Below are 25,000 nucleotides of genomic sequence, written 5' to 3' on the forward strand. Positions count from 1 at the left end.
TCATAGTACCGAGCCTTTATTGAGTGAGATTTTTGGAAATGTTCAAAGTTTTGATGGCATGAACATTCGCCATCAATGGAATCCCTTCAGCCTATATAAAAGTTTACCATTTGGCAACAGGGTAAATCCCTGCCTTCTGGAAAACATAATTGTTTGAATCTGTGTGAGCGTTCCTTAAATCAGTTTAATATGGGCTGAAATCCTCCGAGTGTAGCTAGGTCAAAATTGTAGCTAGGACATTTGTCTAGGACCCAGGGAACCTAAATCAATTGGAAAGGATGCAACTGCATGGATTACTGGCTTACTTTAAAGTCCCAAGTAAAATATAGTAGGGAAGCAAAAAACAACAACCAAGAACAATGCATTTGTCCATTGGATGTACACATTGTTGAGTAACTTAAAGTGGGGCAGTGGGGGGGAGGGTGTACTCAGCCACCTGTGTTACAGGGCAGAGGAGAATGGACAGGTACATGTAACGCTGTAGGTCAGTAACTAAAATGTGCAGCCATGGAGTGATTGTATCTCCTCCATTAGCAACAGCTCACTTGCTGCTGTAAGATAGTGCCTGGTAAAATCAAAACATATCAGTCTTCAGTCAAATGAGACATTGCACATATAATCTATTCTAGTGTTTTTTTTTCTTACTGTTCTGCAGATCAGTGATTCTAGCAAAAAGAAGGGTTGATCATCTGCCTATCTCCAGCCTTTGGTGAATGAAAGAGTTCACCGTAATAAGAAAATTAGGATGATGCAGAATTTGAAACTTATCACAAATGAGACAGGATATAGAGACTCCAGCAGAAAGGCATCTTATATTTTCAGTGCTATTTTTTCCTATAGTTCAGATCTTGGAGTTTCAATTCTAAATAAAGATCCTTACATAAATATTCTATTGCCATACTGTATAACTGGAGTTTAGTATAATTCTGGTGTTTAAGATGAACAGATTCCACAGGTATTGAACAATTTCACCTGTCATTATAATGTGCATTAAGTGCCTGCATTACATTTCCAGCCTCGAAGTGAGCCTCCCAAAGTCAAGAAAAATAATTTAACCCTCCCCAAGTGCAGCTAAGACAGATGAAATAGGACAGCTCCTCTCTTCCTGGCATGGCTGACATTCTTCCAAGGCCCAATGGCATGCTAACATGGGCCTGTAACATTTTTATGCTTTCCAAGTAAACGCCAGTGCCTTTTGATCCTCAAGTAACATGATCTTCAACTAATTTCAATCACATGAACCATGCTTCTGCACAATTGGGCATTTGCATGGAGTGCCCAGCTCTCATGAGATGTTATCTGCATGGCAGATGAGAGAGGGGTAAGCAAGCCTGCCCCAGTGAATGTATGAACTATGGCAATGTGTACATAGGAGACAGCATAATACATCTGTTTGGAGGGTGAATACTTATTTAATTGTTCATAGACCTAGTTTATTTACTATGAGCTAATGTTAAATCTTATACTTTACCTCAGCGTATTTAGCTTGATTTTCGTTGTACCTATGTATAAGTACCAAGATTCTTGTGAAAAATGTAGCAATTGGCACGCAATGCAGCGCAGCAAAAATTAAGTTTATGTCTTTCTTATGCAAGAAATTGTGTTCTGGCAAGTTTATATATGAAGGAATAGCCAGGAAGTTTGACATTACAATTTTGGTAGGGATTTCATCATGATTAATGATGACGACTGAAATAGTTAAAAGAAATCACTTTTACATTCTTTCACCTTACATAGCACTAGTGACATGAAATTAATTGTAAGAAAATCCTCCTTCCTATACAATTAATATAATAATTTTCCGCCTTAATAATTGATATGAAGTATTTTGCCCTTGATAAACTTGCCAAAGGTGGAAGGGACCCCAACATTTTCATTTTTCTTTACGTTTTTAGGGATCTCCAGTTTGTTAGTTTGTTTTTGTTTTTTACGTGTTGACCAGAGCTCTGTCAGGTATAACGTATTTTGGCCAAAGTTATGCTGGATGTCCTGAGACACCAACTTGTGAGCTTCTGCTAAGCCATGCCTCTAATTTCTTCCCCACTGGGAAGATAAAGTTTATGAAGGAATTTAAGTTATTGCAAACATGTCTGAAAATAGTTGGTATGGGGCATTTATAGCCCCATTGGAGCATTCCCCATCCTTTAAGAGTATTTTCTCTTTCCAGAAAGAACTTGTTTACTGAAATTCTAAAATGAAGCAGAGGCAACTAATGTGTGGCTAAGCATTGCTGAGCTGAATACAGTATATTAGCTGAGATTCTGTCCTAGATTTAGATCCCATGAAAATCTAACATTACTTAGGTTTGTTCCCCTTTGCTATATTTTTCCTGTAAAGAGTTGATTAATACTTGCATCTTTGTTGCAACCTGATAGATTTTTTTCTGTTTTCCATTATGTTTTGGGTAAAGCAATGCTTCCAAAGAAGTTTGTGAACTTTGGATGCATTTCGCCATGCCAAGAAATTGATTCCACAGGCAATGAAAATCTCATCTAAAAGTTTCTTTCAGTACTTGTTTTTCAAACAGTGGTTGCCTTTTGTTGGTTGTGGCTTGGTCCCTTTGATCCTTGAACAAATGTTTTAAGAGACAGAGTATTACCTAAGCTGATGACCTTTGATTGACTGTTTGTAACCCAAGAAGAAAACGTAGCGAAATTTTACTCTATGCCAATAGAGGTGAAATGACATTGTGTTTTACTACATGTTGATTGTGCTGGAAAAACTGCATCACCTTTATTGTTGGCATTAATCCATTAATAACACTGAGCTCATTATATGAACCCTTGCTTTGCTATATTAGTGGAGCTCTTTTTCATTTTATAGCTGGCTTAAGTCCTGCTGAGATTCAGCAGTTATGGAAAGAAGTTACTGGAGTTCACAGTATGGAAGACAATGGCATTAAGCATGGAGGGCTAGACCTCACTACTAACAATTCCTCTTCTACTACCTCCTCTACCACTTCCAAAGCATCGCCACCAATAACTCATCATTCCATTGTGAATGGACAGTCATCAGTTCTAAATGCAAGACGAGACAGGTAATGAGATGACTCATTTACTTTTTTATCTGCCATAAAAGTAAATCGTTATGACTCACACAATAAAGAAATAACTTCATTATTGAACATGATGAGTTGCTTTGAATCTAGTCACTTTGATTCAGAAATAGTTAAAAATCAGTGAAGAGAATAATCATAACCTTCCCTGTCTGAGTTATGGGATTTGCTTCTGTGCACTGGCTATAATCTGTCTTATTTAGACACTGGCAGTGGTGAATATGGAAGATGGAGTTCACCAAATATTATGGCTGTCCAATCTTATTTATTTGATTACATTTCTACCCCCCCCCCCAGGAGCTTAGGGTTACGTAAATGGTTTTTCTCCACCCATTTTATCTCACAACAATCCTGTGAGGTACGATAGGCTGAGGGAGTATTAGTGGACAAGGTTCACACAGCAAACTTCATGGCTGAGTGGAGATTTGAATCTGGCTCGCCCCAGTCCCTCTAACCACTACCACACAGTGCTCTTCTTTCATTTTGGTGGAACATTTAAGGGTTCTGGACAAGACACACTGAAACTAATAGAAGTCACAGTGCTTGTTGGAATGGTACTGCATGGTGTGCAATTAGCGGTAAATACCTAGCCACTGTTCAGTTCCAGACTATGAATTGCTTCTGGACATTAAGTTGAATCCAGAGGGTCTTATTCCATCCAAGGAAGCACCTTCTTCCAATGGAGGAAGCTCCTCTGGATCCAACCCATTGGCTCTGGGCTTTTGAAGTCAGTCAACGAATAGATCCCATTAGTTTCAATATATTTTAAGGCACAAGCCTTGCTAAGGACTTTAAGTCCCATTGAACTCAGTGGGACTTCTGAGTGACCATGCTCAGGATTGCAGGGTTAGTCATGACTAACTTTACCTGGATTGATGGCCAAGTTATTTCTGAGAATACCCATCAGACAAAAAGTGGTTAAGCTGAAGGACTGCTGAAAGTAAGATAAGTACTTCAGTTTGGGAAAGGTTTGCAGAAGGTATAATTTGGTTTCATGGGCTGAATCTAAAATTCTCTTTCAGTTTCCATGCATGGATATATGGTGCCTATATACTTTTATTTGAGTATATGATTTTGTAAAGGAGTTAATGGCGCAATGGAGCTGTAACTCTGGAGTTGTTGTGCATGCTTAATTAGAGTGGTATCCAGTTATTAGAATAATTGTAATACAGTATTTTAAGAATATAGATTGCTTTTCTTTCACTATCACTTGTTTCCTCATCTATGGTGTTTTCAGAAGAGTAGGAGAGATGGCAGAGCCATGGCTCCCAAGGCTGTTCAGTAGAGTTGTCTACATGGAATCATTGACCATTTGACTGTAAGCTAGCTTACAAAAAGAACTGTAGGCAGTCAACAAATTGCATTCATTATTGATGAATTTCAGCATATTTATTTTATTACCTTTCCTTATTTTAAAATGATAATATCTAGAGGTACATTTCATTTTGGCATTTCAGTTAAGGTTGCTATTTGATTATACATCAAAAAGGTGGTTGATTTTTCTGGACCAAGGGCCGGTCTGCAGCTTTGTGGAAGAAAAAAGAAAATGTCACTAATAATTACTGAAGTGATCGACTTTTTCCAAAAATGGAATCAAATATATTATTGTTTGGATACACAACATCAAGCAACTTGTGAAAACAGTGCCATGAAATAAAAAAAAAAATTAGTTAAGATGGCAAACCCTATTATATTAATTGTATCAATAAAAATTAAAATAATGTACAGAAACATTTATAGGTCTCTCCTGGTCATCTTAAATAAGTCCGTTGCACAATTGATACATTCTGAGTGTATTTTTAATTTAGAGATAAAATGTTACACTGAGGTCATATGACAAAATCAGCATACTATATAATACAATTATTTTTTCATCCTTTATTAACAGTCATCTTTGGCTCTGTTTCTTCTCTAATTAGAACATCATCTAATCTTGGCAGTTGAACTATTCAGTAGAATGATTAGATTTTTCTGACTGATCTGAGCTGAATTGACCTGTTTTGACCTGTTTGCCACTGATCGTAACCTGACAGGCACTAGAAGCCTTCAACTATTATGGCTTTTGAGATAAACCTGATGCCATATTCTTTTACCACAGCTCATCACATGAAGAGACTGGAGCCTCTCATACTCTTTATGGCCATGGAGTTTGCAAATGGCCTGGATGTGAAAGTATTTGTGAAGATTTTGGACAGTTTTTAAAGTAAGTATTTTTTATAATTGGTTAAAGTGAGTTGTATAAAGCTGCAAAGATATCAAGTAAAGCTCAATTGTAAAGACAGAACATTATTGGTTCCTGTGCCAAACAACCAGATAAGGTCAACTGCAGAAGGCTGAGTTGTTACTCTTTCTTTCACATAAAATATTTCTGCAAGCTTTTAGTGGCAAATGTTTACCCTATGCCTTTGCTGAAATGTACCCTCAGACTATCTGAAAAAAGACTTTTGATTACATATTTAACAGAAAAGATATATGCAACTGTGTATAGTAGTATGTACTATCTAGATCTGTTAGAAAAATAAATGTGACTTTTTATCCCGCTCTTTAAATAATTTGCTTATGAGCATGTTCAGTGATTTCAGTGTAGCTTACAAAAGGGTCATATCTACAGTATTGATTTACCCTATGGCCCTGTGCCAAAGTTATTTGGAAGCTCCAGTGCACTCATGGAGCTTCTGCATGAGCAAGCCTCCGGATTTACTTTACTTTGATGCAGCTCCATGCATCCACCAAGGACTCCTGTGCAAAGCTTTCCTAACACTGAAGTCAATGAAAAAGCCGTCACTTACACTAGAGCTCCTCATTCACATTCGAGTTCCCATGGGAATGAGGAGAGTAGACTAGATTTTGTATGCCACTTTTCCCCAGGAAAATTGCATACAAAACAGATACATAAAACCACCCAACAGTAAATATTCAAAACAACATCCAAGCACTTATCATGAGCAAGCCAACTTCAATACCGTGTACAGCAAGAGAAGCCTGGGATCAGGTCAGAGCAGCATAACTGGAGCTACAGCCTGTTGTCCCTAACTCCAGCAAACCTCCCTATGTACCTGTGAGAGGTTACAGTGTGCAGTGGGGAATTTTGTTTTCTCCAGACCACACACCCTCCCTGTGACACACTGCAGTCTGTTTTTACATTTCCCTCAGGTTTAAATATGTTCCATATCATATTTCAAAAAATGTGGAGGCTGCTGCTATTTAGAAAGAACGAAGAAAAATCCTATTCATTTGCTAGCACAGTTATTCAGAATATGGCCTATATATGTACACCATTTTAAAAATTAAACATGAATGGGTGGAGTATGCCTTATTAAAATTAAAAACTTAATGAAAGATAAACAATTTTTTAAAGTTTGTGTAATTACCTAATATTTTCATTCTATGTACACTAAGAGGGCTGAACCCAAATGGAGTGATCTTTGATAGAACAGTCACACAGGGCTTTACTGTACAAAGAACCCTAATGGAAAGTTATAGATAGGTTTATATAGATGAGTAACTTCACAAGCTGAGGCTCTTACGTTGTCATGGTGCAGCTAACAGGGTGAATGAACTGCTTCATGCTTCATCAACAATTAAGTTAATTAGCTCATTTGAAATTGCACTGCTTTGTTGCCAGGATGTTGGTAGAAACATCAGAAAGGCCTGTTTACAAATGGTATACAACCAGGGTATATAGAAACAGCAGCTTAACAACAAGGCACAGATGCACAGCATCATAATGACTTTAGAAGAGAGCTATATTTTTGTTTGTCTAAATAGATATATCTTTATATATCTTAGGGCAAATTATATTTACCTTCCCATTTCATTTTTTAATTTCTTTCTTTTTGTGTATGCAGAGAATAGCTTTTAGGTGTACTTTAACGAGTAAATTTAATGGTTTCTGCCCAGTTTTAGAAGAATAAGATTGATCTATACTGTTTCTATTTGTAGATTAAAGAGGTTACTGTTTGTGTGTGGGATTTATATAAGCTGCTGGAAATTATTCCATGTGAAAATAACCTACATACTGCATATATTGTTCTAAGCATAATTGATACCAAGAGTTTTAGCCAACTTAGCTCAAGCCTTTTCCTCTCCAAGCAAAACTAATTTCTATAAATACTTCCATCCTTTCAGGGTCTAGTGATGTTAATGCTTGGCTCACTGCTTTCACAGTTATTTTGTAGGTCTCTGGTTTTATAATCCACAGGTACTAGAAACATTTTGATTAGCAGTACTGTACTTCTGTGATTACTGTTGTTCCCATTTTTGCTGAACTGTGTGACTCATTAAAGAGAACATCCTGATTGTTCTTGTGTCAGGCCAAGATGTTGCACGTGACTTCCTAGTTTCTGCCCTCTAACCTAGGCTTGGCAAACTTGTATCCCTTAACTATATGTACCATTCCATGTCAGGTGCTTGATACCCCCTACCTGCCTTGGGCTACAAAACATAGGGGGATGGCAAGGGTATCCAGTACCTGGCAGACTGTATACAGCCCAGAAGCCATAAGACCTGCTGTAATCCAACAAAAATACCAGTTTGGAACATTGTTGTACGTATCCATTAGACATAAATACAAAACCAGAGAGATAAAAACATCCACTTCTTTCTATTTTTAATAGTAATACATGTTGCAGTAGTCTCAAAGTCTGAATCTCCTTGCATTTAGCCTCCACCCCTGTACCTTTCTTTGCTCACACAGTAAAGTCCCATTTTAATTAAAAACCTTTTATTTCAATTCATCTTCAACTTTTAGACCTAAAGAATGGCTATTTTTTTTTCCAATCCATTAACTTTATAGGGTACGACAGGTCTAATGGCAGTAGTTTTCAAGGCCTTGCTCTTAGTCTAATCTTTGCAAGAATGCTGTAGGTTATGACTTGAAACAGTGTGGCACTTGTTAATAAAGCTAATGCAAGTATACTGTACTGAAATAAAATATTCATAAAGAATGCTACCCAAATCTAGTGTCCATTTCTACAATTTGCTTGTAATAAATTTGAAGAGGGCTCTGATATATAAAGTGAATTCTAATGTGTTCAGAAACCAGTTTAAGTTGATGCCTTCATGCTTGTTTTTTATTTTTTTTATTTTTATAACCCAAAAAACAGCTGTGCTGAGGCAGAAGGAGAAGGAGGATTAACACAGAAAACACAGTGGCTTTGCTTCATTTTTTTTTAATAATAGAAAGGATTTGGAGTGAAGTGAAGAATAATTTTCAGAATATGACTTATAGCCATGAATGGTTTTTATACCTTCATTTTTGTTCCTCCAGTAGTCGGTATTTTGATGATAAATGTAATTATAGTTCTCTGCACTGAGTTGGTTAGAATTTTCAAAATTCCGCCTTACATGCAACTGAAGAAATTACCGAGATTAATAATACTTGCCTGTTATTTTCAAACAAACATACCTAGATTTCTCCATAAAGTTTTATCAGACAGACACACTGACAAACTGTCCCAGTCTTTTGATATCCTATAGTTTGGGATGCCAAGCTATAAGAAGAAGTTGGGTGATTTTCAGTTTTGATGAAGGAGTGTAACATTACAATGACTCATGAACATGTGATCCATTCAGCAAAAGCAATTCTGTAAAATTAATTCTTTCTGGCAGAAGAAAAACATCAAAATTTAATGTCTGGTCAGGAAATATTGCACAACTACAGAAAGAACAATTATTGAACAGAATACTGAGCAATGAAGAAAAGTGATTAAAAGACTGCCAAAAATGTTTAAGAATTTGTTTGGAATTTTACTATAAAACAGGTGTTGACAGAAGCTAACCATTTTGCCGGTCACCAAGCAAGGAGCCCCAAAGATCACTAAAAGCATTTAATAGTAGTTCTTCATTACTGTCTTATAAATGTCAGAATGTAATAACATATGACAAAACTTTGGTGTATTTTGTCTGCAAAACTAATTATCATTCCATTGGTCCTAAGTCAGTTTGAGTGTAGATGGATTTGACTTTTAGAGCTTTAAATCAAAAGGTTTACACTATAGCATTCCAGCCAGCAGACAAGCGTTCTTTAACCTGCGTGCAGCAGACGCCAGCAAAACAAAACATGATCTACGGTACAAAGACAGGCAATGTTTTCCTCTATAGAGACAGAATTGTTAGTGTTGAGGGGGGGAAAAATCATGCTATAGAAGAAGATAGGGCCGTTTACCACAGGAGTTTTATTATCAGAGTCTTCAGTGGGTGGCAGCTAAATGCAAAGGAAAGAGTGATATAAATTAATTAGGCATCAAACTTCATATTAGTTTTTCTCTTAATCCACACACACATACTCAAAGAGAGAAAGAGATTGTTGTTATGTGTTCTCTTACATATCGTGTAGATTTTCTTTGGCTTTGACTAGGCAGTCTGGTTCCAAAATTATGACCTCAAGAAGGCATTCTTTGAACTTGTCAGAATGTTGCTTCTTTGGGTGACAGTGCCATCATCCCTCAAAACTAAGACATCTGACACAATCAACTAAATGAATAGTGACATAGGTTGAATAGTGACATACATACAAACACATTTTGTATTTAAACTCCTTTTGGTGTTTAAACATTAAAGCTTGATTCATAATAAATCAAACACCACTGATGTCTAAGTGAAACATGTTGCTGAAACAGTCTCTGGCATCTTAGGATTTAAAGCTGATCCCTGTTTTGTCTTTAGAATGCCATAATTTGCAATGAATTTGAGACTCTAATGTTAAAATTGGCTTATTAGCCAGCACATAACATTTAGTCCCTAAAGCCTGTAGAACAAGAAAAATAAACATTAGACAAATGGAAGATGGTGTATATATATGTATATATGTGTGTGTGTGTGTGTGTGTATATGTATATATATATATATATATGTATATATATATATATATGAGAGAGAGAGTCAGTCAAGAATGTTTTCCTAATTGTTTCCTTAGAAATATGACTGCATATTTGTATTTTTCCATGTGCAAGTCTGGGAGCTTACACAGAGATCCATGCAGTTTTGAAAGAACATCAGTCGACCACATCATTTATTCCATTTTGAAAACAAAAATCAATATACCTATAAAGTGACCCATAAATTAGAACTGGCTCGCACAATGTTTGTTCAGTGCTGCCTTTCTGAAGGCACCCTTTGCATTTTTTCTTCACCTCTCTGTTTGAACTGCAGTCACAGTAAGAGGCTCATTAAGGGACATTAGGGACTGGAGCTCACCAGAATTCCAGCGCTTGCTTTGCTCTTATTAATGCATAGTAGAGTAGAATACATTTAAATATTTCATAGGCATTCAGTAATTTGTGTGTAATCGCCTTGTTAGCAGACCAGTAGAAGTAGAACAGGTCTGTGAAATGGTGTTGGTGATTGCATGGGTAATTTACAGACCTTTGCCATCAGAAAGAGCATTATTGGGGGCTAGAATGAAGCTGTGAAAAAGAACCAGCAATAAGTCAGAGGGGGAAAAAACTTAATAAAGGTTTTGTAACAAGCATCTTCAGGGATAACAACCCACTTGGTTCTTTTTGAAGCAGCTATAATTTATGACATATGCAATATATCAAATGCATAAGATAGTATTATGGAGCATTCATATGAAAAGGGTATTTGCAACATTAGTTCCAACTTCCTGCAAGGGACATGATTAAATGATTAATGAAATGTCCCTTTGCATATGCATTTTGAAACAGCAATTAGGCACTGACTGAGAAAATCCGCCAATCCTCTCATTTTTCAGTATTATCTCATTCTTGATTTATAAATCATAGAGAATTTTTTAACAGCAATATGTACCTGAGACAGTTGTAAATGCATAAAAGAGAATAATTTGAGTGTAAAATAGTCATAAATACATGAATTCATAATTTCATGTTAATTTCTAGCATATTTATTTAGTCCTCTTGCATTGTATTTATATCTGGCACTATTTCTGTACTTTGATTGGCATAATTAAAACGGGGAAATGAATAGGCCCCATTATTTTACATATCACTGGTAAACAATAGCAAGGAAAGGAGAAGGGAGATGTGGCAGAGGTATGTATGTGTTTTTCAAGTTCTCAGTAATCCACTGGAGGCTGTTCTATAAATGATCATTGAAGGGCTGCAAGCTAGCCTATAATTACAGGAAAGAAAGTGGCAGCTCTGGCATTTCATAACTATGTGTCCTCAAAGTGCTTTGTGAGTTTGTCACCAATGATAATTTAGATAGAAGCTCATTACTGAACATCACAACACTTTAAAAACCTTTCGCCTTCATACAGGAGAATAAAGGACTATTTTAATGGCAAGGTTCTTTTGTGTTCTACTGAAAAATTCAATCAAGACAAAACCTCATTGACTATTATTGTAGTCTACAGTCGCTAGCCTAATAAAAGCAGCACAGATAAATTGAATAGGTCTCTCTAAGACTTGAGCACATAAATGCAAACATTTTGCAGGTTTTTAGTACTTTAAATATACAAAGATGAACTAGAATGAAAATGTAAACATATGTGTGCCCTGATCCAGCTAGGGCATGACGTCTGCAGATGTAGACTCATGCACATAGGCCCGTAGTGAGTTGGAGAACTGTGTGTGCGACTAGAGGCTGCATGGGCCTTCTCTGTCTCCAATCCACAAGCTGGGGGCCATGCATGTGGAACCCTTTTCTTTCAAAGCTAAAAGTCATTGGCTGCTTACAAGGGCGATGAGCATGGCTGGAGGGGGTGCAGTTTCAGTCCCTGGCATCTCCAAATAGGACTGGGAAATGTCCCTGTCTGAAACCCTGGAGAACCGCTACCAGTCAGTGTAGAGCATACTGAGCAAGACGAACCAAAGGTTGGACTCCGTATAAGGCAGTTTCCTATGTTTCCCTTTCAATACCAAATAGCTGCTTAGTACAGCTTCAGCTTTTAAAAGAGACCTCTGTGCATCCGCAGTTGGACTGGAGCATTGGAGTACTCTTTCTCAATAGCATTCAAGGTAAAATATATGTATTGGGTATTGTATTGTTTCTGGTTTTATTCTTGGTTTATATACAGGACAATCTTTTCTGAAAAGCAAGAGCAGTGGGAGCCTCCTCCCCCATAACTTTGCTGTCCTCAGTCCAGCACTCATACCTTGATAACTGTAGAAACATAGTGCATAGTAATGTGGGTGAGCCTCATGCTGCAGGGGGAAAAATCCTCTCCCCGTTCCTGATTGCACTGCTTGCTCTCCTTCCATATAATGCAATGAAGCAGTGAAAGCGATTAGACCAGGTTGCAAGCATCTTCTGGTCTTTTCAATTTCACTCCCAAGGGATACTGACAAAGAAAGGAAAAAATGTTCTTGAATGGTAGCATACTTGGGAGAGGTAGCATACTGCTCTTTTTTCTTTTTAAAGGGCTACCTGTGTGAATATGTGGATAAAGACTCATCCTTTCATGTACGTAAATAAAAGGTAAAAAAAAACAAAAACCGCTAAACAAGTTCCAAAGCTGCTCAGGCATGGGAAGGGGGAGAGTATGTTCTACAAAATGGCCACTGTCCAACAGGTGTCCATGGCAAGTACACCAGAATTTACACACATCTGCTGTAGCTAGTTGATCAGCTGGCCACTAGTTTCAGCTTTCCCAACCACTGCTTGAAGTGCTACAGCAGCCTTCGCCAACCTGGTGCACTCCCATTTTGGGGGGACTACCAACTCCCAGTGCCAGCTCCAGGTTTTTGAGGACCCTTGGGCAAGACACCCTCAATGGGCCCCCTACCTCACCTTCTCACTGCTATTGTCACCAGCTGCTATTGCTCCATGTAATCTTTTTCATCATTGCTACCACTAGCTCGCTTGACAGGCAGAGAGCCAATGAGTAAGTAGGTAGTGGCATCGACTGCTCCTCCTTAGCACCACCACCATTGTCTGAACCAGAGCGAGAGGCAAGTGAACAAGCAGGTAGCAGTGGTGAAGTGAAGGAGCAAGTCCAGGGGGCTCTTGTCAGTGGGCCTCTGCTGAGGTGTAGGCCTTCTGCAGGTGCTCAGTCTTGCCTACCCTTGTGAGTGCCCCTAACAACTCCCAGCATTCCTGGCCATTGGCCTGTTGACTAGGGCTGATGGGAGTTGAAGTCTAAAACATGTGAAGGGCACCAGGTTGCGGAAGACCGTGCTACAAACATTTGCAGAAGCGGTTTAACAAGGGACCGTGCAGGAAAGAAAGCATGAGTCTATGTGTCATAAGCAATGACAATGGGACAGTACTTCCTAGTAGGAAGGTTGTACATACCTCCTGAATTCTCTGAATATACCCCCCTCCCCCCAGACTTGTCAGATGCAATGTTGACATTTTGTAGATGGATTTTTCATTTTAATCAAATAATGTGCTTTGTTTCCTGGAATAAATGAAGTAGAAATTTATCCCTGGCAACTTTCAAACACAACTAGCTCTTTCTCGCCACTGAATAGAATTTTATATCCTGAAAGAATTCACCTTCTCCTTGATCATGTGAATGAACTAATAAGTTGAAGGACCAGAGAGCTACCAGACACACACAAAAAAGCCGCTGAAAATAATGCATTGCATTTGAGATGGTCATTAAGAGAATTGTACAGAATTGCAACCAGAAGACAAGAAGCATGCATATATGTAGCTAATTTTAATTGACACTTAAATTAAATGTAATGAAATGGTCATAATTGTAAAACATGTTTCAGTTTTTACTATGGTGCCAAAAAGCACAAGTCCAAATTCACGAAGGGTGAAAGGTCTCACTCTCTCAGCCCTCACCTTACTAAAAATTCAACCACCACCCATTTCAGTTCCTGAATACAGCTCTCTGCAAAGCTTTTGTCTGTACACAATCCTAGCTTGCAGTTCCAATGTGCCTTCCTCTCAACTAATCTTCTCTGTTCTCTGCATGTAGAAATACCTTTGAAACAATGTGTCAGTGCAGTGTTTTGAGGACCCAGTACTCATATGTGTGATGTGGGGGGGGGGGTGAATATCTCATAAAATGTTCAAAGGTATCTGTAGAGAACAGCATACTTTTAAGATAACAGGAAGAGGAAATAAGTTTTTTTTCTAGTTACTAATGGACTCTTTAAATACTATCCATAACTGAGGTCTGTTAGAAGCAGATGATAACTGTTGCAGCATGAAGTACCATCCAGTTAACTTAAGTGTATTTTGTACAGTTATCCTAATGTTTCCTTCAGCAAAGTGAGGAGTCAGTCTTTTAATTATAAGCATTGGGGAAACTTCATTTAAATCTATAAACCTTTGTTTTAAAATATTTGTAAATAATGTCCATTAGACTTTAGCTAGCTGTATGAGATGTAAAAATAGTGATCCTATCTGGTTAAAAAGTGTGTGTGTGTGTGTGTGTGTGTGTGTGTGTTTAGAGCTCATTAAAACAAGGCTCAGAATAGTACTGACTGGTGTTGAACTTAATTCAGACAGGTTCTGTTTCAATTCCCCCACAGACCATTGCCAAGGTACCTCTGCCCTGACCTCTAGCATTTTGCTATTTTAGTCCTGGGATTCTTCTAAGCAGACACTGACAAGAGTACCAGGTTACACAGGGGTTAATTGAAATGGCTAGGTGTCCACTGGAAACTTGACTGAAACTAAATCCATTCTAACTTTCATTGATGCAAGTTGCTTTTTGTTTCATGCCAATATAGATAGATACCTTTTACAAAAGACTAGTAATGTTTTAACTTAGCAGTTTGTTCTCCTCTTAACTAATCTACTATGTTCCCTACCTTCCCTACTTAGAGGAATTTTAATCATGTTATTTATGTAATCAGATAATAATCTTGCAGTGGATATTTCCACAAATATATATATTTTTGTGGATACTTCTTTAGCCCACTACTTCGTTTCTGAAAAAGGGAGGCAACAGAAACTAGCCTGCTTTGAAGACACATCTGCCAGTCCTTCTAATCCTACATGTCAGGAAGCGGCACTTATTACTTACTGTTGAGGGAGAGTCACTTCCCACATTCTCAGAGGCCCTCTTGCCTTTGTGATTTCATATGTTCTAGGACTAAGATCTGGAATTCTAGGACTGGCATCTGGCAGTTGATGGGGGGTGTCTTAAGTCAGGCCATCTGTTTAGCAGATGTGTGTCTGCTATTTACAGTGAAGTTTTACAAGTTAAATAATCTGCAAGAGAGCAAAATAAAAGCGTTTCATTTGCCTATTGCACCTCTCCATGCTCCTTATATCTGCATTTTCCCTCAGTTAGGAAAATATCTAAGGGCGCAATCCTATGCATATTTAGACTGAAAGAAGTCCTACCTGGCTGGCTGGGGCATGCTGGGAGTTGTAGGATTGTTTTCTTTCTAAACATGCATAGGATTGTGCCCTAAGACTCCAAACTCCTGAGGGTGTTCAATAATGTTAACTTATAGCTAAATAATATATTCTACATTTGTGAGACTTGAATACACAACATCTTTACTTCTGAATAGTCCCATTTTATTTATTTATTATTATTATTATTATTATTATTAATTTCATTTCTATACCGCCCAATAGCCGAAGCTCTCTGGGCGGTTCACAAAAATTAAAACCAAACAACACACAATAAAACAATTTAAAATATACAGAACATTAAAACCACAATATAACAATACAACCACAATAAAACCTAGCAGCAGTGCAGGAGTTTAAAATACAGATTTAAAACAGCAAAGATAAAAATTTAGAAAGCTAAAATGCCTGGGAAAATAAAAAGGTCTTCACCTGGCGCCGAAAGGAGTACAATGTAGGCACCAGGCGAACCTCACTAGGGAGCTCATTCCAGAGCCGGGGTGCCACAACAGAAAAAGCCCTCCTCCTAGTAGCCACCCGCCTCACTTCCTTTGGCAGGGGCTCACAGAGAAGGGCCGCTGATGATGATCTTAAGGTCTGGGCAGGCACATATGGGAGGAGGCGATCCTTCAGGTAACCTGGCCCCAAGCCATTAAGGGCTTTGAATGTTAACACCAGCATTTTGAATCGGGCCTGGAAATGGACTGGCAGCCAGTGCAGCTGGAAAAGTACTGGCGTAATATGAGCTCACAGGCCAGTCCCTGTTAACAATCTTGCTGCCCTATTTTGGACCAGCTGAAGTTTCCGGACCGTTTTCAAAGGCAGCCCCACGTATAACGCATTGCAGTAATCCAGATGAGAAGTTATCAGAGCATGGATAACTGTAGCTAGGCTATCTCTGTCCAGATAAGGGCGCAGTTGGTATACCAGCCTAAGCTGATAAAAAGTGCTCCGTGCCACTGAGTTCACCTGTGCCTCAAGTGACAGTTCTGGATCCAAGAGCACCCCCAAACTACGAACCTGATCCTTTAGGGGGAGTGCAACCCCCTCCAGAACAGGTTGAATATCACCTAGCCGGGCAGACGAACCACCCACTAACAGTACCTCCGTCTTGTCTGGATTGAGTTTCAGTTTATTAGCCCTCATCCAGTCCATTACCGTGCCCAGGCACTGGTTCAGAACAGCCACTGCCTCACCTGGTTTTGATGAGAAAGAGAGGTAGAGCTGGGTGTCATCTGCATATTGATGGCACCTCAGCCCACACCTCCGGATAACCTCCCCCAGCGGTTTCATGTAGATGTTAAACAGCATGGGGGATAAAATAGAGCCCTGTGGAACCCCATGGCACAATTGCCATGGCACAGAGCAATAATCCCCCAGCACCACCTTCTGGAATCGGCCATCCAAGTAGGAGCGGAACCACTGTAGTGCACTGCCTCCAACTCCCAACCCAGACAACCTATCCAGAAGGATACCATGGTCGATGGTATTGAAAGCCGCTGAGAGGTCCAGGAGAATCAACAGGGTCGCACTCCCCCTGTCCCTCTCCCGGCAGAGGTCATCCCACAGTGCGACCAAGGCAGTTTCCGTTCCAAAACCAGGCCTGAAGCCCGATTGAAATGGATCTGGATAATCCGTTTCATTCAAGAGTGCCTGGAGCTGTCCTACAACCACCCACTCAAGCGCCTTGCCCAGGAAGGGGATGTTGGCCACTGGCCTATAATTGTTAACATCCTCTGGGTCCAGGTTAGGCTTTTTCAGGAGTGGTCTAATTACTGCCTCTTTTAAAGTGGCAGGCACTACTCCCTCTCTCAAGGAGGAATTTACAACCTCCTGGACCCAGCCGGACAACCCCTCCTTGTTTGATTTAATAAGCCATGAAGGGCAAGGGTCAAGCACACAAGTGGTCGATCGGACTTGGCCAAGCACCTTGTCCGCATCCTCAGGCCTCAGTAACTGAAACTCATCCAATAAAACTGGACCAGACGGTGCTCTGATCGCCTCTACCAATGGAACTGCATTAATGGTGGTGTCCAATTCATGACGAATCTGAGCGACTTTATCCTCAAAGTGCCGCGCAAACTTGTCACAGCGTGCTACTGAGGGTTCCACCGTCTCTCTCCCTGGCCCAGAATGTAATAGGCCGTGAACCACTCGGAAAAGCTCCGCTGGACGACACTGAGAAGATGCAATGCTGGTGGAAAAGAACTGCCTCTTTGCCACCCTCACCGCCACAGAGTAGGCTCGATAGTGGGCTCTTACCTGTGTTCGGTCAGACTCAGCACAAGTTTTCCTCCACCTGCGTTCTAGCCGTCTCCCCTCTTGCTTCATTGCCCTCAGCTCAGGTGTATACCAAGGAGCTGGCTGGGCTCTGCTCAGAGGGAGAGGGCGCTTGGGCGCGATCGTGTCAACCGCACATTTGTAGCTTTGTTCTAGAATGTGTGTTGAAGACAGCAACCTGGTTATAGTCTAACTAGCTGCATAGGCAACTGATCCTCATGGCAAAAAAAGCAAAAACAAAAAGATAAGCTTTGCAATATATCCCTAATTTTCCAATCAGTCACACAGAATCCACTTGCAAAGTTGATATCTTACAAGCATCTCCCAAATTAAGTTTGGGGGAATGTTGGTAGTCCCAGACTGGGCTTCTATAGTTCCAGAACCACCACAGCTCAAATATAAGCTATGTTGTGCACTTCCCACATCTCCCAGGTGAACTCAGAAACAGTCACTGCCTAGCCTTATTTCCTGCTCCCCAGCTGGCCTCCTAAGCCCATTCAGATGTAATTTGTGAAGGAAAACAGTTCTGAGCACATAGATAAGATCTCAACAGAGACTAGGCCTGCAACACTTTTGGTCACCTTATAACTCTCAATTGGAGCATGTATCTTCCTCAGCCTTTATGCTTGATACCTGTTTCCCTGCGTCTAAAACAACCACTTGATAGAGGTATGGAGCCAGATACATGCTGGTAGCCCTAACGTTCCCCCTTTCTTGCTGATGTGCACTTATACAGATGGAGCTGATGTCTTTCTCATGGGCTCCTCTTGATTCTTACCAAATTTCATTGGCATGTTACTCAGTGGGGATATGAAAGAGTTCTTTCTTAAGAGTCAGTCCTCCTCCAGGGCTTGTTGACCCCATTAGTCCTATCAGTTCCAATCTTTGGCATGCCTGCCCAAACAACAACTTTGGTATGGATTTGTAAAAAGAGCCCACAGATTGTGTTATTTTATTTGGGGTTGTTACAGTTATATAAAGCCAACATTCTCTTTCACTGTATGGCCAACAAACATTAATTAGATATATTATTGATGTTATTATTTTTTTTATTCCATCCTTCCCCACAAGGAACTCAAGGCAGAGTACATCTCATTCTGCTAGTGGTAGCTGGAGACCACTAGGTCTGGTAGGGCGGAGGCAGGGTCATCAGAGGTGGAGCAGTCTTTTGAATCCACAGCAGCCCCTACCACAGAAAGGAGAACCTGAGGCACATTAACTTACAAGATCATGAGAGCAAACCAGATGGGGGGATCCACACAGCCACACAAAGTGACTTCAAGATCATGAGTGCAAAAGAGTGGGGGAGGATCCGTATAATGAAACAAAATAGCAATAGAAACAACAATAATCCATTGCAACCCACTGCAAAAGGGGACATTGAGAGAGCATGACTGTACAGCTGAGTATGCAGGGGGTGGGATCATAATAAATACAATGCTACTGAGCAGCAAGTTCTGAGAGTGTCACAAATCCCTTGGGCCCCTCTTTTCTTAAGCACTCACACACACACAGATAGAGAGGCTTCAGTCTCACGCCTTTAATTCATTATTCACAAGTTCATTACAGATGCAAAACCTCAAAGACTCTCAGGCAACGAAGGAATGCCTCCAGGGGATTCAAATGGGATCACCGAAAGTTGCCCACAGTTTGAAAGGGAGGCTATCTGGCTAGGCTAACTTAGGGAGGGAGGTCCTGCCTCTCATGTGATGCTTCGCTGCGTAGCCTCTCACGCATCGCTATCTGGTTTGACCGTCTGAGCTCCGCCCCTGATGTTTCCCTCTTAGCTCTGCACTGCCACCTCGTGTCTCTTAGGTCACAGTCCTCAAGCCCCTCCTCCTCCTGCTCGCTGCTTCTCACAGAGGGGGGTAAGGAGGAAGCTTCAGGCCCGGCCATCTGGGAGTTGGTAACCTGAGAAGCATGCCTACCCATATCTGAACTGGCTTGTGAAAATGCTTCCCCCAGTTCTGGCTTTTCCTGTTTTGAATCTGATTCTGAGCTGCTAACTATCTCTCTGCGCTCAGAATCAATCCTGACAGAGAGCATCCACGAGCCACTCCTTTGCTAATAATGATTATGATGATCCGCACAAAAACACTCCTTTGGAACCACACTTCTGTTCCAGCAACAATCCATGTTGCACAGAGAAGCAAACTGAATGGGGTGGGTGGGTGATCCATTCACTCTAGGCAAAAATCCATGCACTCCACATTCACTCCAGGCAGAAATCCACACACACCACACTTATTACAGACAAAAATCCACATACCCCACCACGGCTGGCATCAACAGCAGGCATGGTTGGGCACCTGCCGAAGTCCCACACTGCACCAGGGGCCCACTGACCAGAGTCCTCTGAATTTGATCCTCCTCTTCACCTTTGCAACCTGCTTGCTCACCTGCCTCTTGTTCTGGCCCAGATAATGGTGGTGGTGAGAAGGAGGGCCAGCAAATGCCACTGCTTACTTGCTCGCTGTCTGTCTGCCTGCCAAGCAACCAAGTGGTAGCAATAATAAGAAAGAGGATGGGGCGCAATAGCAGCTGGTGACAACAGCAGTGAGAAGGTAGACTCACTGAGGGAGGGAGTACATTGAGGGTTTCTTGCCCAAGGTCCATCAAAAACCTGGAGCTGGCACTGCAACCCACACTCACCTAGACAAAACTCCACACCGTCCAGGCAGAAATCCACACGCTCCCGACTCTTACACATTCACACCACTCTCACCCCAGTGACCCACACAGCAAACATACACATACGAAAACTACCAACAGATCCCTGATAAGCCCACACACACATTGCCTGATAAGCCCACACACACATTGCGTGTCCAGAGCCCGCCCATACCCCGTACAAGGCACACAACAGAATTTTTCATTCTAAAAATAATTCATGAAGTTCCAGCCAGTGCAATCACCATTTTGTGGCCAAGAAAAAAAAGGAGACAAATGTGTTCTGCTCTGTGCAGGCGCCACCTCCTCTTCCTTAACAGACAACAAGTCCGATAGGCTATGAGCACCCAGCATGGGCACCTAATCTTGGAGTTAAAAAAAACCCAGGTCCTGCATAAGCACAGGAGAGCCAGACAAGGACCATTTCTGGCAGTAAAGCAGAATGTTCCTCCTAGACACCTTGCCTCATTTCTCTCTCTCAGCCAGTGGCATAGAATGTATGTACCCAGCTGAGGAAGCAACAGAGTTTCCAGGACCAGGCCAGGTTAGTCTAGGCAAACGCAGCAGCTGGCTCGCTGTGCTTGCAAGGTATTGTTTCAACTTGTTTGGACTCACTGTGAGAGAGTCGGGTGAGAGGGGAGAAGGAAGGGGATCACTGGGAAGCCCAGCACACACACACCCCATACACATCCACACATACTGTATATTCAGTAGCATCACATCTCCCTCCCGCTTATCATCAGAGCAACTCAATGAGGTAGGTTAGGCTGGGATGTGGCAAATAACATAACACCCAATGAGCTTCATGGCTGAGTGTGGATTTCAACCCAGTGCTCCCCTTTCCAAGTCAAGCACTCTATCCACTACACTACATTAGCTCTCAATCAACATAATAAATAGATGCCACTGGCCAGCACAAGTCAGTTTTCATTGAATGATGCACCAATGCAGGTCAAACTATGGACAGACCAGTGTGATCATATTAATTTAAGGGGTTTGTGGGCACTTGTTGGTAAGAGGGAGGCAATCTGAAAGATAGGTGGAAAAGTTTTATTAACACTAGAATCATCATCTGTCTAGTTTCCCTCTGAAATAGTAAGACATGGCAGCGACTATGTTTACTTCTTCTGTAATTTGCTTTGCTAACACTGCCATACTGAATAGGGATGTAGGTAACTATACAGTTTTTATCAGTGCATATTTATAACTTGGAACATGTGTCACACATGCATTCAAAATCTATATGGATATACAGATATATGGATATATCACATGTTAAGACAATAGTTTCTCATTGATACATGTACTTCATCTGTGCATGTGGTTTCAGCCATTTTTACTTAAAAAGTAATTCCTGTATTTATTAGATTAAAAAATTACCCTGTCATATTTATTTGGAAATCTGTGAATAATTTAGATTTGTATCAAATTAACCCTCCCAACTGCTAAGATCTTAATTGCAATAATAAATCATAGACATAGTTTAAAAATATCTGTGAAGTGCAGGCCAGAATTCTGTGATGTGTCACATGGCAAATTAATACATCAATTAGCTTTCTATCTGTTTACTGTAATTTCCGGATCAGTCATTAGGCCATGATTAATAAAAAAAAAAAAATCTTGAACGGTTTTACACAGCTGGTTGTTCTTGAAGTGCAACACCTGCTTCTAGAAGCAAATTATTATTTTACTCAGAGGCTTGAGAAAACAAGTAAACACCTCTTTCAGGCCAAAATCACCTGCTTTCATTTGTAGAGAAGGCCACATCAGGTTCTTTCAAAATCAAGGCCCTGTTCACATCAACTTTCCAGGGAGAAATCTCAGCCCGGTAAGAGGCTTGGGTTCTCTCCCAGGAATACATGGTGAGGTCAGGGAGATCCCACATTCAGTAGAGCACCGTTCATTGGTTAATTTCTCTGCGCAGTACAGGTGGTTGGGTGGGGTGGGAAAGTGCAAGCATACTCCAGACTCTTCTTGACTGAAGATTTCTCCCCAGAAAGTGAAACATGAATGACTAAATCTATAGTTGCTTAATACCTGATCTCTTCAGTAACTTCAGATCCACTCAAAACAATCTTCACTGTTCCATCACCTTTATGTGTGTTCTCTTTTTTCCCCCTCTTGCTCTTCTCCCACTCTGCCACTCACACTCTCGTTCTCCCTTTTTTAAAATAAAACAGCCCAAGAAAATAAGCCTCATTTGACAATTCGGTATCATTGGCTTTGCACTGTTAATTTAAGTAGGCCTTTTTGCCAAATTCAGAAGCATTAAGGAAATGCCTCTGTGATGAAGAGTGGACATTCTAATTTATGTCATTCAAAGAAGCCACTTAATAATTTCTGGCGTTACCCAATAATTTAGCAGGAAAAAATACCTGTTCTCTGTAATGATGGAGGTGAGGTCAGGAGAAGAGTTCATCAGTTGGCAACTGCACTCATGTCCTTAGGCCCGCCCGAAGAGAAGAATAAGAGAGACAAATTCATCTAGGGCAGGAATGAGCAATTTGTGGCTCTCCAGATGTTTTGCCTACATCTCCCATGATTCCTCACTATTGGCTATGCTGGCTAGGGCTGATGGTAGTTGTAGGCTGAGACATTTGGAGGGCCACAAGTTGCCCACTCCTGATATAGGGATTATGGTTAAATGATCATGCAGAATTCTTATTTAAGCATCTAGTAGCCCCTCAGTTCTTAAGATTAGCATTAAGAAGAATGAGCTGTTACATGAAAGAAGTGTGAGTTCCACCTGGCCACCATTCCTCCACTGTGACCCATTTCCATGTGTTTCCTGTCATGTCCCTTGTCCAATCTAGGCACAGAATGCCAACCTTTCTACACAACAATTAGTGACACATCCCCACAACTAGAAACTCCATTACATGCATCCACTGGTATTCTGTGGCAGTGGGGGAAGACTTGTGCCACTCCATTTAACTCTGCAGTTTTTGGCCACTGGATGCAAGGGCAGTCCTTTTATCCCTATTGTTGCTCAGATTTGTTTGTATGAATTGGATTTCCTATGACTACCTCTCTGGTAGACAAAAACTCCCTTTTGCCATTAATAAGAATTCTGTTTGCAGAACAAACATACATTGGGATTCAGAGGGTTACCAACATCCACTTAATGTTGCATTTTTTATTATTTCTTCCTTTACTAGGCACCTTAATAATGAACATGCATTGGATGACAGAAGCACTGCTCAATGTCGGGTGCAAATGCAGGTGGTTCAACAATTAGAAATACAGGTTTGGGAAAATATTCATCTTCTGGATATGTCTGACTTGCTTGAGGCAATATTCTGCTTTTTAATTATGTCATATACTGACTGTTAATGTTTTGACTATGTTTAAAATATCTAAAAGTTTCATTTTGTTATACTGAATGGTCCTGCATTCCGATATCTGTCTAGTCAGAGATAAGCCCCATTGAATTCAGTGGGACATTACTTTAGGAATTAAGTGTTCACATGCAGTGGGTTTTTCATTTGTTGTTTAGCCTTCTTTTGGAGGCTCTTTCCCTTTCCTTCATGAGGTTGGATGACTATGACATCATGAGTTTCAAAATCAGAATTCAGGATACACTTGACATATGCAGGGCTGGATTAAATGCAATATTCCTCATCCCACCTACCCAACTCAGATATATACTAATTCTCTTAACCCTCCAAAACAACCATTCATAAACACACAGCCATTTGCATGCATGCATACCTCCATGCATTCATGCACGCATCCTTTTGCATGCACAGTCATTACCACAGATAGCCCAGTGTGGGTGGACATCTGTCATTAGCAGCACACTGCCCTCTCACCTGTCCTCCCCATATTCCCCTTCCATGCATCCTAGGGATGAGCAAGGCTAATATGTCTCTTTTTATCTTCATGGTGAACGGTTTGGTTTGCATGTAGAAGTGTTATAGCTGTACCATGCCCACTTGAGCTGGCTCCTAGCACATCACATTAGGAGAGAGCAGGAGGTGGGGGAAGAGAAAGCGATAATGTTTCAGCCCTAAATATTACAGTATATAAAGGTGAAGTAGGATATTTTAAGAGCTGCAGCACTCACCGCCCCGCTCCTGAAGGCTAGCTTCTACAACAACAATTAATATAACGACTTAAACTTCAATAGCTTTTATCATATGGTGGCACTCAACACGATATTATTTTTGTCATGTATCAGCAGTAGATACCCATAGTTCAAACATAATAAAATTATCACCCCTTGAATAGCTCATATAGATCAGCCTTCAGAGTAGTCATCCAAAATATAGATTTAGTTAGGTGGGGGGTTGCGGGAGATCACTGATAACTTTTAGTGCAGGGGTGGGCAACTTTGAGAGGTCTGGGTGGCATTTTTACCACCCAGACCCTCCCCCCATGGGTTGTACCTAACACCCCCTGTGGTGGCAAAAAAAATTAAAATAAATTTCAAAAAACAGCATCTAGAGTGGCAACAGAGTGCCAAAGAGTAAATATTAGCTTGTTTTCAGGCCAATTTTGACCCTTTGAGAGTTCTGTGGTAACTATGAGTGTTGGTCTGGGAGCCGGGAGATCCGGGTTCTAGTCTGCACTCGGCCATGGAAGCTCACTGGGTGACTTTGGGCTAGTCACAGACTCTCAGCCCAACCTACCTCACAGGGTTGTTGTTGTGAGGCTAAAATGGAAGGATTATGTTTGCCGCCTTGGGTTCCTGAAAGAGGAAAAAAGGCGGGATATAAATGTAATAAATAAATGGATAAAAAGGGGTTC

General features: G+C 40.6%; 1 protein-coding gene across 6 annotated transcripts in view; it reads left to right on the forward strand.

Moving 5' to 3' along the window:
• Positions 1-25,000, forward strand: part of FOXP2 (forkhead box P2) — a 595,587-nt gene that overhangs the window by 525,665 nt on the left and 44,922 nt on the right. For all 6 annotated transcript variants that reach the window (XM_084810788.1, XM_084810790.1, XM_084810785.1 and 3 more), the window contains 3 exons: positions 2,824-3,037; positions 5,154-5,258; positions 23,410-23,497. In XM_084810788.1, coding sequence (XP_084666914.1) covers positions 2,824-3,037; positions 5,154-5,258; positions 23,410-23,497 — 407 coding nt within the window. The remainder of the gene's footprint in view (positions 1-2,823; positions 3,038-5,153; positions 5,259-23,409; positions 23,498-25,000) is intronic.

This window comes from Heloderma suspectum, chromosome 7, assembly GCF_057233095.1.
Source record: "Heloderma suspectum isolate Gila_16-S chromosome 7, 16-S_ref, whole genome shotgun sequence".
In the NCBI taxonomy this organism is placed as follows: domain Eukaryota; kingdom Metazoa; phylum Chordata; class Lepidosauria; order Squamata; family Helodermatidae; genus Heloderma; species Heloderma suspectum.